The sequence below is a fragment of the Macaca mulatta genome, chromosome X, assembly GCF_049350105.2.
Source record: "Macaca mulatta isolate MMU2019108-1 chromosome X, T2T-MMU8v2.0, whole genome shotgun sequence".
NCBI lineage: Eukaryota > Metazoa > Chordata > Mammalia > Primates > Cercopithecidae > Macaca > Macaca mulatta.
This window is the reverse complement of record NC_133426.1, coordinates 83,880,112-83,893,331: the sequence shown is the minus strand read 5'-3', so window position 1 is coordinate 83,893,331 and position 13,220 is coordinate 83,880,112. Positions and strand designations below refer to the sequence as shown.

At 36.4% G+C, this 13,220-nt stretch overlaps 1 protein-coding gene and 1 long non-coding RNA gene across 38 annotated transcripts in view; one reads left to right on the top strand and one right to left on the bottom strand.

The window, feature by feature from the left end:
- LOC144338771 (uncharacterized) overlaps positions 1-3,162 on the bottom strand; it is a 102,718-nt gene extending 99,556 nt beyond the window's left edge. Inside the window, exon 1 of the long non-coding RNA XR_013413143.1 lies at positions 2,462-3,162. This is a non-coding gene — a long non-coding RNA (uncharacterized LOC144338771). The remainder of the gene's footprint in view (positions 1-2,461) is intronic.
- Positions 1-13,220, top strand: part of ATRX (ATRX chromatin remodeler) — a 285,229-nt gene that overhangs the window by 111,082 nt on the left and 160,927 nt on the right. For all 37 annotated transcript variants that reach the window (XM_077989480.1, XM_077989473.1, XM_077989477.1 and 34 more), the window contains 2 exons: positions 8,227-8,360; positions 9,560-9,736. In XM_077989480.1, coding sequence (XP_077845606.1) covers positions 8,227-8,360; positions 9,560-9,736 — 311 coding nt within the window. The remainder of the gene's footprint in view (positions 1-8,226; positions 8,361-9,559; positions 9,737-13,220) is intronic.

Sequence of the window (13,220 nt, the reverse complement as noted above, 5' to 3'; positions counted from 1 at the left end):
TCCCCCCAAAAATTATCTTTTGAAATTTCTTTATTCGTTTATTTTGCAGGATGTGAAAAATATTTACAGTTGAACTTTTGAGAGCAAGAGACCAAATTGCTAGGTTTTTCTAAATTAGCATTCTTTCTCCCTGACAACTTTGACTAAGAGCTGAGATTTCTACATGGATGTCTGCTCCCCCAACAAACACATTTATTTTATTGTTGAAATGTGCTTAATTGGGTCTAGTAATACTCCACATTTTTTTCTCATAATTTCTCTGTGGGTGCGACTGAATGCTTTTTTTTTCATAGAAGCTAAATTTGATGTGGAGATTGCTAAAAAAAAATTGCCCCATTGTTCTATTTAATTATATTGGGACAAGACCATAGCATTTTAAATTTCCAACTAACTATTGTTGTATCATTTGATAATAATTTTGCATTTCAAACTAGAAAATATGCTAATGATTTTTTTTTCCTACTGGCTTGGTGTGGGTATTCTGTTGATGAAGGCTCTATACTGTTAATCTAGCATATTTTTGGAGGAAACTAATGATTTCTGGATGTTATTTATGCCTAAGAAGATATTTAATGATTGTTTACTTGATTTCAGCACAGTTAATGGCATGGGTATATCACAAGTCCCTTAATCATTTGATGTTCACTTTGCTTTCATTTTAAACACTTTTTCAAATGTCTCTCTCCTACACATGTTGTCTATTCTCTATGCAAATTTGCTAAATTTGGAATTATTTTTTTCCTGATTTTTTTTGTGGTAGTTCTGTTTCGTTAGCAAAACTTCTTTGATTCTCCTTTATTGTACTTGAAAGACAAAGGTGGCATTTTAAATTAAATATTTTACTTGTTTTTCCATTTGAGTAAGAGATTTAAATATCTAGCAATTTTATGGTAATTTTTTTCAATTTCCTTTGTCTATATAGCGCAGGTAAGTATTGCAAGTCATTTAAGTACAACACAGGTGTCCAGCCAGTAGATAGGATCTACTTGTAGATATCTAAACTGGCTGTAGTTGTTTTTGGCTTTCTTTTTTCTACTAGAATTCCAAGTAAGGAAAGACATATGATGTGTAGTGGTGACCTTTGTCCTTTTATGGTCAAAATTTAAACATTATAACCAGTGTTTCTTTCTTGTTCTCTGTTCTTTGGTGATATTGGAACTTCCAGAAAATAAGAAATAGGTCTTCCTCAAAAAAGAAAAAAAGAAAAAAGAAAAAGGAGAGAATTTGGATTGCTAGTGTTAGCAAAAGTGATTCATTTTTCTGACTTAATATCCTTTGTCTTTAACTTTGAAATTTCAAAATAAATTGAGATGAGTAAATTCTGTGTTTTCATTTTTCAAGTATAAAAATATTGAACTAGTTATTTAATATGATCAAATTTCCCATATTAATTTGAATATGTTTTTTCTTGTTAAAATGCCTCTAAAACTGGTTTAAATTTTTGTATAAAATGAGGGAATACACATGTAATAATTCAGGCCTATTGAAACATAAGAGTCTGTATGAATTATTAATAACTGTGGGTTCTTAATTTCATAGTTTTTATTCTACTCCCAAGATTTTTTTAAAAAGTCATTTGATATTAATTTTCCTGGTACCCTCACCAAAAAGGATACAGAGCTGCTTTTAATTAACTACCCACATTGCAGGATTTGTGACTAAAAAAAATGTTTCAAACCATTGTTTAGCGTTTTGATTATTTGGCGACTTCATTATTACCTCATGAATTCCACCATTTTGGGGTACAGATCCTTGTGCCTTAATTTTTTTATATATGCATAATATTTATATATAATATATAATATATATTATATGTAATATATATAAAAATATAATATATATATATATTTTTTTTGAGACAGAGCCTCGCTCTGTTACCCAGGCTGGAGTGCAGTGGCATGATCTCGGCTTACTGCAACCTTCACTTCCCTGTTTCAAGCAATCCTCCTGCCCCAGCCTCCTGAGTAGCTGGGATTACAGGTGCCCACCACCATACCTGGCTAATTTTTGAATTTTTAGTAGAGACGAGATATCACCACGTTGGCCAGGCTGATCTTGAACTCCTGACCTCAAGTGATCTGCCCGCCTCAGCCTGCCAAAGTGCTGGGATTACAGGCATGAGCCGCCACTCCTGGCCAGTCATATTTTTTAATAGAAAACTTAATATTGATACTAATTTTGAACCTGAGTTAAAATATATACTAATATGAATTTTGAATAATTCCATATGCTATAACTTTTTTTTTTTTTTTTTTGAGACAGAGTCTCACTCTGTCACCCAGACTGGAGTGCAGTGGCACAATCTCCGCTCACTGCAACCTCCACCTCCTGGGTTCAGGCGATTCTCTTGCCTCAGCCTCCTGAGTAGCTGGGACTACAGGTGCCTGCCACCACGCCCGGCTAATTTTTGTAGTTTTAGTAGAGACGGGGTTTTGCCATGTTGGCCAGGCTGGTCTCAAACTCCTGACCTCAGGTTATTCGCCTGCCTTGGCCTCCCAAATTGTTGGGATTACAGGCGCGAGCCATCATGCCCGGCCACATGTTTTGTTTTTTAATTCCTATCCCTTAGATATATGACATTTATTAAAACAAAGCCTCACACCCTACTAAAATATTTAACATTCCTTGGCTATATTCCTTTGAATTATTTTACATATCAAACTTTAAAATATGGTGTGATGCTTTAGTACTACATATACTTAGGTACCTCTAAAGTGCATGCATTTAAACCTATTATCTTATATAGAATTCTGTTAATTAAGTACTCTATTATGATATTGTACACAAAAAATTTTTAAGCAAATTTTATCACCTTGTTTATGGATGCCCAGTATTTTGGCCTTCTAAAAATATATTTTTTTTCCAGCAATTTTCTTCAAACCTGTTCTCAGAACCTCTTAAAAGATAAAATGGTAATTGTAGAATGTATCTCAAATGGCCTATCAGTGCATTTTAGAGTGCATACTGGATTAAATATGTTTAAAACTCCTTTTTAGTCTTTAAAAAATCAAACTGGGTGCAGTGGCTCACACTTGCAATCCCAATGCTTTGGGAGGCTGTGGTGGGAGGATCACTTGAGGCCAGGAGTTTAAGACCAGCCTGGGCAACATGGTGAGACCCTGTCTCTACTAAAAAAAAAAAAAAAAAAAAAAAAAAAAAATTAGCTGGGCATGGTGGCACATACCTGTAGCTCCAGCTACTCAGGATACCAAGGCAGAATGATTGCTTTAGCCCAGGAGTTCAAGGTTACAAGGATCTGTGTTTGTGCCACTTCATTCTAGCCTGGGCAACAGAGCAAGACTGTCTCTAAAATAAAATAAAAATTAAAGCTTGAATTCTTGCATTTCTGAATACACAAATTTGAAATATGCGAAATACACATATTTTTTAAAATGGGTGCCCGTGCCGTGGCTTACGCCTATAATCCCAGCGCTTTGGGAGGCTGAGGTGGGTGGATCACCTGAGGTCAGGAGTTTGAGACCTTCCTGGTCAACATGGTGAAAGCCTGTTTCTACTAAAACTACAAAAATTAGCTGGGTGTGGTGGCATGCACCTATAGTCCTAGGTACTCAGGAGGCTGAGGCAGGAGAATTGCTTGAACCTGTGAGACGGAGGTTGCAGTGAGCCTCTCACACTCCAGGTTGAGATCGCGCTACTGCACTCCAACCTGGGTGACAGAACAAGACTGTCTAAAAAAAAGGGATCATCTGTATTTGCCCAGGCACTCATTAGCGTACAAGTGTTAACAAGTAGAGGATATAGTGCTGGCACAGTAAAATTAATAGCAGATTGGGATTTAGGATCTTAGGTTCTACTCCTGACTTTGCCACTAGTTAGCTTTGTTTCTTTGACTGAGTCATTTCCTGTATCTAAGCCTGTTTCATCGTCTGTAAAATGACAAAGCTGTACTCTAAGGTTCATCGTTTTAGCTCTAATATTTTGTATTGCTTTTATTATGGCTCAAAAGCTCCCTGGTGCAAGAGGTCCTTCTCTTGATTGCATTTTAAGTAACTCAATATTTTGAATTATTGATTTACCTATCAGCAAGAGGTGGTTTACTTTCCTTTCCTGTTTGAGTGCTTAAACAAGAGACATTACTCTTTTCCTTTCTAGATAGGATTGGAGTTAATAAAGGCTTTCTTGGCTTTCTCCTATTTTTTTTTTTTCCGATTGCTTGTTTGTCATTGTGTTGTTGGGCTCACTTCTTATTATTTTATTTGTGCTTTCTTTTAGTAATGGTGTTATCTTGGTGTTCATTATGTACTTTGGAAGACTTAGTATATGTGGGTTTTGGGGTCCTATTTATTTTCTCATGCGCCAGTTCCGATCATTGTTTGTTTGTGGGTTTTTTACCCTTCCTCCCATATTGTTTTGCTTTCTCCCCCTCTCCCTTCCCTCCCTTTCAGGAAAATGGAGGAGTGGCTCCATTACTTCTGGCTCTGCCCAGGTTTTCTGCCACAAGAGTGGCACGGCCTGTGCCTCTAATGCTTCTGATAGAGTCGTGACTGCTTTGGATGCTACACCTGCCCCAAGATGTAATATTGAGCATTGAGATTCCAGGGGCAGTACATCGTCCTGGAAAGCCTCAAGAAAGGAAACTTCAGAGCAAACAGAATCAACTAGGGATCATGACTATACATCCATCACATGCATACCAGCATGGGTCCAGCCGAGGCCTCCAAAATGATGCTTTGCCAGCCTCAGCTGGTTCTCAAGTGATGATATCCTTGAAGTCTCTGTGGCCCGTGACTCCAGAGTTAAGGTAGTGGAGTTTCCCTTTAAAGCATCTCACAGCAGGCTTTGTAGATGGGACACATCTCACTTCAACATGCTTGCTGACTACTCAGGTTGAAGGTCAGCCTCAGCCCTTAGGTCCATTAAATTAAGTTCTAATTTTGAAATGTAGGTTATTATGTTACAGGCTAGGTTTATGGTAGACTGGGTCTTTGACATATTGGACTTCAGTAATAACTTATGCAAAATGATTCAATTTATTCTTTTTAGGGCTTAATTTACATAGCTATAAATTAAGTTTTCCTTTGGACAGAAGGTGTTAAAAGAGCAAAAATAAAACCTTTAGCCAGGTAGTCTCCATCACTCTGTATATAATTTGTGATTTGGAGAAAAATGACCTGAAGTTTGTAATTTTTTGGCTTCTGAATGTACTATGATTGTTCTATATGTTATGATCTTATTGAAAGTTGTCGCTAAGTTGTAATTCTACAGTATGTGGATCTGATTTCACTTTATATGATTTATTAATAGGTATGCAATTGTATCTTATCTCATGTACATCACATTTCTTAGTCTAATGACAATCCAGAACTTGAGAATGCATTAAGTAGGTTTACATATTGTGACCTTCCATTTTTTAGTAGACATATTCTTTGGAGACTAGGATTTGAAAGAAGAAAAATTATGTGATTTCCTACTATTAACAACCAAATCTTTATAGTTAATAAGAATTTTTTAAAGACTTTTTTCGAACTTGTAAACACAAACTGAAATCATGTTGTTGAACTAGCCTTTCAAGTAACTAGATTAGGAATTGTATTTTTGTTGGCTGTTTAGTGTTCAACTCAAATAGTGGTATGAGATCTCCTTGTACTTGCAAGTAACCTATGTTTTTCCATTTCTAATCTAGTGTTCAATGCTTGATATATTTTACACACACACACACACACACACACACACATATATTTATTCGTCCCAAAATTCATTATTCATATTAGTTTGAGGAAGTTTCTTCTGGTTCATGAGAAATGACAGTGTAGTATTACTAAAGATGGTTTTAATATATACCAACAGAAAAAAAAAAGTGCTATGCCAGACGTAGAAATTTACTGCTAACATTTTATTTTAGAGTCTTCTGGTCTTTTTTAGGGACATACGAATTTTAGAAGTTTTTTTTTTATATATAAAATAGAACTATATTGTGGTTTATAAATTACTTTTTCACTTAATATTAATAAATATTTTCTATATTAATCTTATTTAGAGTATCATTTTAATTTCTATCTCTTATGGATAATCATGTGATAATACTATTTAATCAGTTTCTGATATTGAATGTTTAAACATTTTCTCACCCTTTGCTATTGCAGACAACATTGTAATAAACATCCATGAAAATTTTTTTTTCTTTTGAGACGGAATTTTGTTGCCCAGGTTGGAGTGCAATGATCTCAGCTTACTGCAACCTCCGCCTCCCAGGTTCAAGCAGTTCTCCTGCCTGAGCCTCCTGAGTAGCTGGGATTACAGGTGCGCGCCACCACACCCAGCTAATTTTCGTATTTTTAGTAGAGACAGGGTTTCACCATGTTGGCCAGGCTAGTCTCGTACCCCTGACCTCAGGTGATCTGCCCGCCTCTGCTTCCCAAGGTGCAGGGATTACAGGCGTGAGCCACTACGCCTGGCTGAAATTTTTTAAAAAAAGATGATTTTAGAGAATTTTTCCAGAAAGATATATTTCTTCAATTTAAAGGGTTTCCCTTTATTCTGAAACTGTTTCCTAATTTGGGGAGGGTATGTTGTAAATAGTCTTTATTTTATAAAATGATGAAAGTAAATGGAATTTGGGTTTAAACTTCTTTTTTTGGCAAAATGAAAAGTTGGCAACCCTGTATTTGTCCCATTTTAGAAAAGCTTACAGTGTGCAAACCATTGATCTAGAAATGTAAGAGCAAAACTTTATAGCTCAACTTTAGTAAGATTTAAATTGGTGTGGTCTAATCTTCACTTTATTGAAATACAAATCAGGGCAGAAATCCTTAGAAAAACAAACGCATCTGTGGCTTCCTTTAGCAATTGATGATTCTCTGTGTTGTCTAAATATTTCTGATCCATCTGTTTGAGGGAGAAAGCACCAAAAGGCATATAATAAACATTTATGGAAGTGATTGCTATTTTGCTTCAGTCTATTTAGATGCCTTTGCTATGCATCTTTGAATAAGAATAGTAATGAGCAATCTATCTGTCAAATAAAATTTAGGAGGCAGCTAACATGCATTAATATCTCCTGCCATTGAATGAATTCTTCATTGAAATGTGGGTGTGTGCTAAGAAGTGTAAAGAGGGGTTTCAGATCCAGAAATAACAAATGTTCCATCATCCCAGCTACAAGTTTTTGACTTAGCTAGAGAGTCAGTCCTGATTGCAGAGAACATGTTTATCCCATACAGATTAGCTCATGGCAGACTGTCAGGATCATGCCATCTTCTTTTTGAACTTTCCTATAAACTATTTTCTTGTTACTGTGATTTGTGAATTTGTATTGAAAGGATACCCAGACTTATCAAAACATCTTGTCTTGCACAAAAGCTGTATGATTGCTTTTATCTTACTTTTTCAGTTATTTTTCTTGACTACAAACATGGAGATTTCCTAGGAATATATTTTATTTTAACATATGATGGTAGGAGTAAAAGTAGTGTTTTCTTATGCTTTTAGTAATTGATTTTTCCATTAGCAAATTGGTCTTTGAGGAGCATCTTGAAAAATTTTGTTGTGAGTGAAACAACTGCACTATTTTTTTTAAAGTAACCCATTTATGGTAATTCGTGTTCTTTTTACCATGTATGTAATTAATAGCAATCATGTCCCTTCTTTCCCCTGTCTTGAATATTATTAGAGATTATTTATTGCTGCAATACTTAACATTTGTGTATACTTTCATCTGGTTAACAGAATTTATGTAGTACATTGAAATTAAGGTCCAAAACTATCATCCTCTAGTTTGAGGCAAGGTGTTATTATATAGTGGTTTATTACACATTGGTTTTCCAAGAATATATTTTGCTGTTGAATTAAACCTCTCGTGGAGTTTTATCTTGGAATGCCATGTATCTGAACAAGTTCATTTACTATTGTTGACCTGTCTGACATTGTAGTTGTAGGATGATGTCAGCAAAGCAAATAGAGGATTGGAAGGTTATCCAGCATCGAATTGCAATTAGTAAAAATAGTCAATAGAATATGTCCTTCAGAGTTTTCAGTATATTGCAGAATTGTATAAAATTGAGAAATAATAAGTGTAAAGAACATTTTCAAAAGTTTTTGTTTATAGGTTAGGTTAAAACATGGTTTTGCTAATTGTTTATTTACAATATAAAATCTATTGGCACATTTATTTCTATTTTGATGCCAAGAAGTCTGCTTTTGTTTTTAATTTGGTATATTTCACCCCCAGATATATAGTTCTTTTTTTATTGTTTTTTTACTCTCAAGAATTGCCAAGAAGATGCTTTTAGAAGAAATTAAAGCCAATCTTTCCTCTGATGAGGATGGATCTTCAGATGATGAGCCAGAAGAAGGGAAAAAAAGAACTGGAAAACAAAATGAAGAAAACCCAGGAGATGAGGGTGAGCTCCCCAAAGAGAAGTTTATAATGTCATAGTTTGATTCCTTGACTAATTTAGTCTTTGAAGAATATCTGACCAAGAAATATCTTACTATGGCTGAGTGTGGTGGCTCACGCCTGTAATCTCAGGACTTTGGGAGGCCAAAACGAGTGGATCAGTTGAGGTCAGGAGTTTGAGACCAGCCTGACCAACATGGTGAAACCCTGTCTCTACTAAAAATAGCTGGGTGTGGTAGCGCGTGCCTGTAGTCCCAGCGACTCAGGAGGCTGAGGCAGGAGAATCGCTTGAACCTGGGAGGCAGAGGTTGCAGTGAGCCGAGATTGTGCTGCTGCACTCCAGCCTGGGTGACAAAGCGAGACTCCATCTCAAAAAGAAGAAGAAGAAGAAAAAAAAGAAATCTCTTAATACAAGCATTTAGAGTTCATGAAAATGTTTAAAACTTTGTTACCATGACTTCTCTTGAATATCTTGTAATAATTATGGAAGTTACTGTAATTTTATCAGTTACTGCCAATAAACAGATATTTTTTGTTTTTTGTTTTTGTTTTTGGTTTTTTTTTTTTTGAGACAGAGTTTTGCTCTTGTTGCCCAGGCAGGGGTGCAGTAGCGCAATTTTGGCTCACTGCAACCTCTGCCTCCCAGGTTCAAGTGATTCTCCTGCCTCAGCCTCCCGAGTACCTGGAATTACAGGCCTGTGCCACCACACCCTACTAATTTTGTGTTTTTAGTAGAGACGGAGTTTCTCCATGTTGATCAGGCTGGTCTTGATCTCCCGAACTCAAGTGATCTGCCTGCCTCGGCCTCCCAAAGTGCTGGGATTATAGGCGTGATCCACCGCGCCAGGCCCTAAACAGATGATTTTCAAAGCAAAATATTTTATACCTTATAAAAGGTTCTATAAATATATAGGTGATATTTAGTCAATATTTAATAATAGTAATATGTCAGGTCTGATGTGTGAGATTACCTGATAACACCAATGATACCAAAGTATGTGTATAACTCTGATTTTTTTCGTAAGTTGCAGTAGTTGTCAACAGGCAAAATAGATTTATAAGACATTTTAAAGACTGGAGAAGGTTTTATTGATTTATTTTCTTCATTTAGAAGCAAAAAATCAAATCAATTCTGAGTCAGATAGATTTACAAGACATTTTAAAGACTGAAGAAGGTTTTATTGATTTATTTTCTTCATTTAGAAGCAAAAAATCAAATCAATTCTGAGTCAGATTCAGATTCTGAAGAATCTAAGAAGCCAAGATACAGACATAGGCTTTTGAGGCACAAACTGACTGTGAGTGATGGAGAATCTGGAGAAGAAAAAAAGACAAAGCCTAAAGAGCATAAAGAAGTCAAAGGCAGAAACAGAAGAAAGGGTAAGACATTTTAATGCTGAATGTAAAGAACATATTGGACCAGGCACAGTGGCTTATGCCTGTAATCCTAGCACTTTGGGAGGCTGAGGTGGGCAGATTGCTTGAGCCCAGGAGTTTAAGACCAGCCTGGGCAACATAGGGAAACCCCATCTTTGCAAAAAATAGAAGAAATAGCTGGGCGTGGTGGTGTGCACCTGTAGTCCCAGCTACTTGGGAGGCTGAGGTGGGAGGATCACCTGAACCCCAAAGGTCAAGGCTGTAGTGAGCAGTGATTGCACCACTGCATTGCAGCCTGGGTGACAGAGTGAGACCCTGTCTCAAAAATAAAAACCAAAAAAACCATGCTGGTTTTGTAAACTAATTATAGTAATGAAATTTAAGTATATGGCTAGGCACGGTGGCTCATACCTGTAATCCCAGCACTTTGTGGGGCTGAGTCGGGTGGATCACAAGGTCAGGAGATTGAGACCATCCTGGATAACATGGTGAAACCCTGTCTCTACAAAAATACAAGAAATTAGCTGGGTGTGGTGGCACACGCCTGTAGTTCTAGCTACTCGAGAGGCTGAGGCAGGAGAATCACTTGAACCCGGGAGGCGGAGGTTGCAGTGAGCTGAGATAGCACCACTGCACTCCAGCTTGGGCCCCAGAGTGAGACTCTGTCTCCAAGAAAAAAAAAAAAAAAAAGAAAGAAATTTAAGCATATCTACTCAAACAATTGACCAACTATATTAAGCAAATGTCAGTACACTGGCAACAGGTATACTATCACATGAGATTAAAAGTAATAATTTAGAGTGGGAAGATAAACCAGAAACTTTAGATGACACAAAGAATATTTTTAACCTTTAGATTATAAAGAAAAGTAAATATGATTTAATAAAATAAACATTATGTAGAAAGTATAAGATTGCATATAAAACTGCAAAAACATAGTGCTTTCCTGTAGAAGGGTAGAAGTTGCAATTAATTTGGGTAAATTTTGCCTGTGAATTTTGGGTAACAAAAAGTACAAAGAATTTTGTTGTTGTTGTTGTTTGGCTTTTTGATGACTAGGGGTAAATTTTGAAGACTATTGTTAGTACCCAACCCACGGATGGCAGATGAACTCTTTTTTGCCACCTAGGAATAGGAACGCATTTTTGCAAGTGTTTGGGAAATATAATAGGCTCTAAAGGATGCAGAGCCATTGAAAATGTATTTTTTTAATTACTGTATTTATTTTTGAACTCTGGACCTCTGGTGATCTACCTACCTTGGCCTCCCAAAGTGCTGGGATTATAGGCGTGGGCCACTGTACTGGTCTTATTTTTAAACTTTTTGTATAACAGCTATATTGAGATATAACTCACAGACCACACAGTTCACCCATTTACAGTATACAATTTAGCAGTTTTTAGTATAATCATAGAGGATTACCACCACTTTAAAAAATGTTTTATTTGAAATATATGTACAAAGAAGTGCACGTTATCAATAGGTAGACATCTTGGTGAAAACGTAGGGCACCGAGATCAAGGAACAAGGTGTTGATTACTAACACCCAAGAATCACAACCTCAGCATGACCACTTTTTTTCCTATTGAAAGATTTTAATCAAAGATATCATATGATTAGATTAGTTCTTTATTATTCAGTGAGAATGAAGGCACTGAATGTTTGGAAGGTATTGCTGTAGTTGATGTGGTAAAATATACATAACAACAAATGGGGTTGTTGGAGAAGAGGAAGATTGACTTAAGTCTTATAGGAGGTTGAATTGTTAGGTCTTCTTAATTGATATGAAAGGGAAAAGTCTACAATGAGTGTCAGGTTTTTAGAGTTTTCATGGTATATGTACAATATCACAAAAATAGTTGAGGTTATTCAGTGGAGTTGTAATGTTTTACAAATGGAAAGCTAAGGACATAGTCTTGGAATCCTAAACATTTATAAGGCTTTTGGGCAAGAGTTATTCACTAAAGATGAGGAGGAAGAAGTTCTTGCCACACGCATATACAATTAATATATGTTATGGACATTTTCATGTTAATAAATAATAGTGCATCATTTTGTGACTACTTGTCTTATACATTTTTAAAAATTATTTATTTATTTTTATTTTTTATGTATTTTTTTTTTTTTGAGTCGGAGTCTCGATCTGTCGCCCAGGCTGGAGTGCAGTGGCGCAATCTCAGCTCACTGCAAGCTCCGCCTCCCGGGTTCACGCTATTCTCCTGCCTCAGCTTCTTGAGTAGCTGGGACTACAGGCGCCCGCCATCACACCTGGCTAATTTTTTATATTTTTAGTAGAAACGGGGTTTCACCATGTTAGCCAGGATGTTCTCCATCTCCTGACCTCGTGATTCATCTGCATCGGCCTCCCAAAGTGCTGAGATTACAGGCGTGAACCACTGCGCCCGGCCTGTCTTATAAAGTTCTTTGCAATATGGCTGCAAGCTCTTACAGATTCTATAAAGGAACTGTGTGATTTAACATGTTATATATATCACAACATGGATTCCTGTGCCTCTTCAACAAAAGGGGCAATATTGATTTTGCTTCTGAGGCTTAGTTCAATATATAGACCCTTTTATTATATATGATTACATTTGAGATTTGCTTTATTAAAACCTGAATTTTCTTTTTTTTTTTTTTTTTTTTTTTTTTTTTTTTTGAGATGGAGTCTCACTCTGTCGCCCAGGCTGGAGTGCAGTGGCCGGATCTCAGCTCACTGCAAGCTTCGCCTCCCGGGTTCACGCCATTCTCCTGCCTCAGCCTCCCGAGTAGCTGGGACTACAGGCGTCCGCCACATCGCCCGGCTAGTTTTTTTGTATTTTTTTTTTAGTAGAGACGGGGTTTCACCATGTTAGCCAGGATGGTCTCGATCTCCTGACCTCGTGATCCACCCGTCTCGGCCTCCCAAAGTGCTGGGATTACAGGCTTGAGCCACCGCGCCCGGCCTAAAACCTGAATTTTCTATGATCTGTGTTTCTACTGCCTGATTCTGTGGGTAATTTATTACCCAGGTGATTTTGTTGTTGTTGTTTTTTGTTTGTGTAGGAGAGAGTAAACTTCTAAAATCCCATCATATTTGTGTTTCTAATATGGATTATGATCATAGTGGTTGATATATAGTTGAAGTTGCATGATTTTCTGAGTTTTGTAAATTCTGGTGTTCCTATATTATTTGGAAATTTGAATTGAGAGATGGGAAAAATCAATAGTGAATAGTCTACTTATTAAATGTAGTTGAATTAAATTGAAATGCATTGAAGAGGCATAAGAACAAAGTGCAGCATATGAACTCTAATTTTCTCCTAAATTAGAAAAATGTTACAAAATTATTTTAGTGACAATTTGAAACTGTAAATATTGCCTTTTTATTAGATGATAGTAATTTTTTTTCAGATGTGATCATGGTATTTAGTTATGTAGGGTAGTATCCTTATGCGTAGGGGTAAAGTGTCATCCTCCGCATTTAATATCACATGGTTCAGTGTAA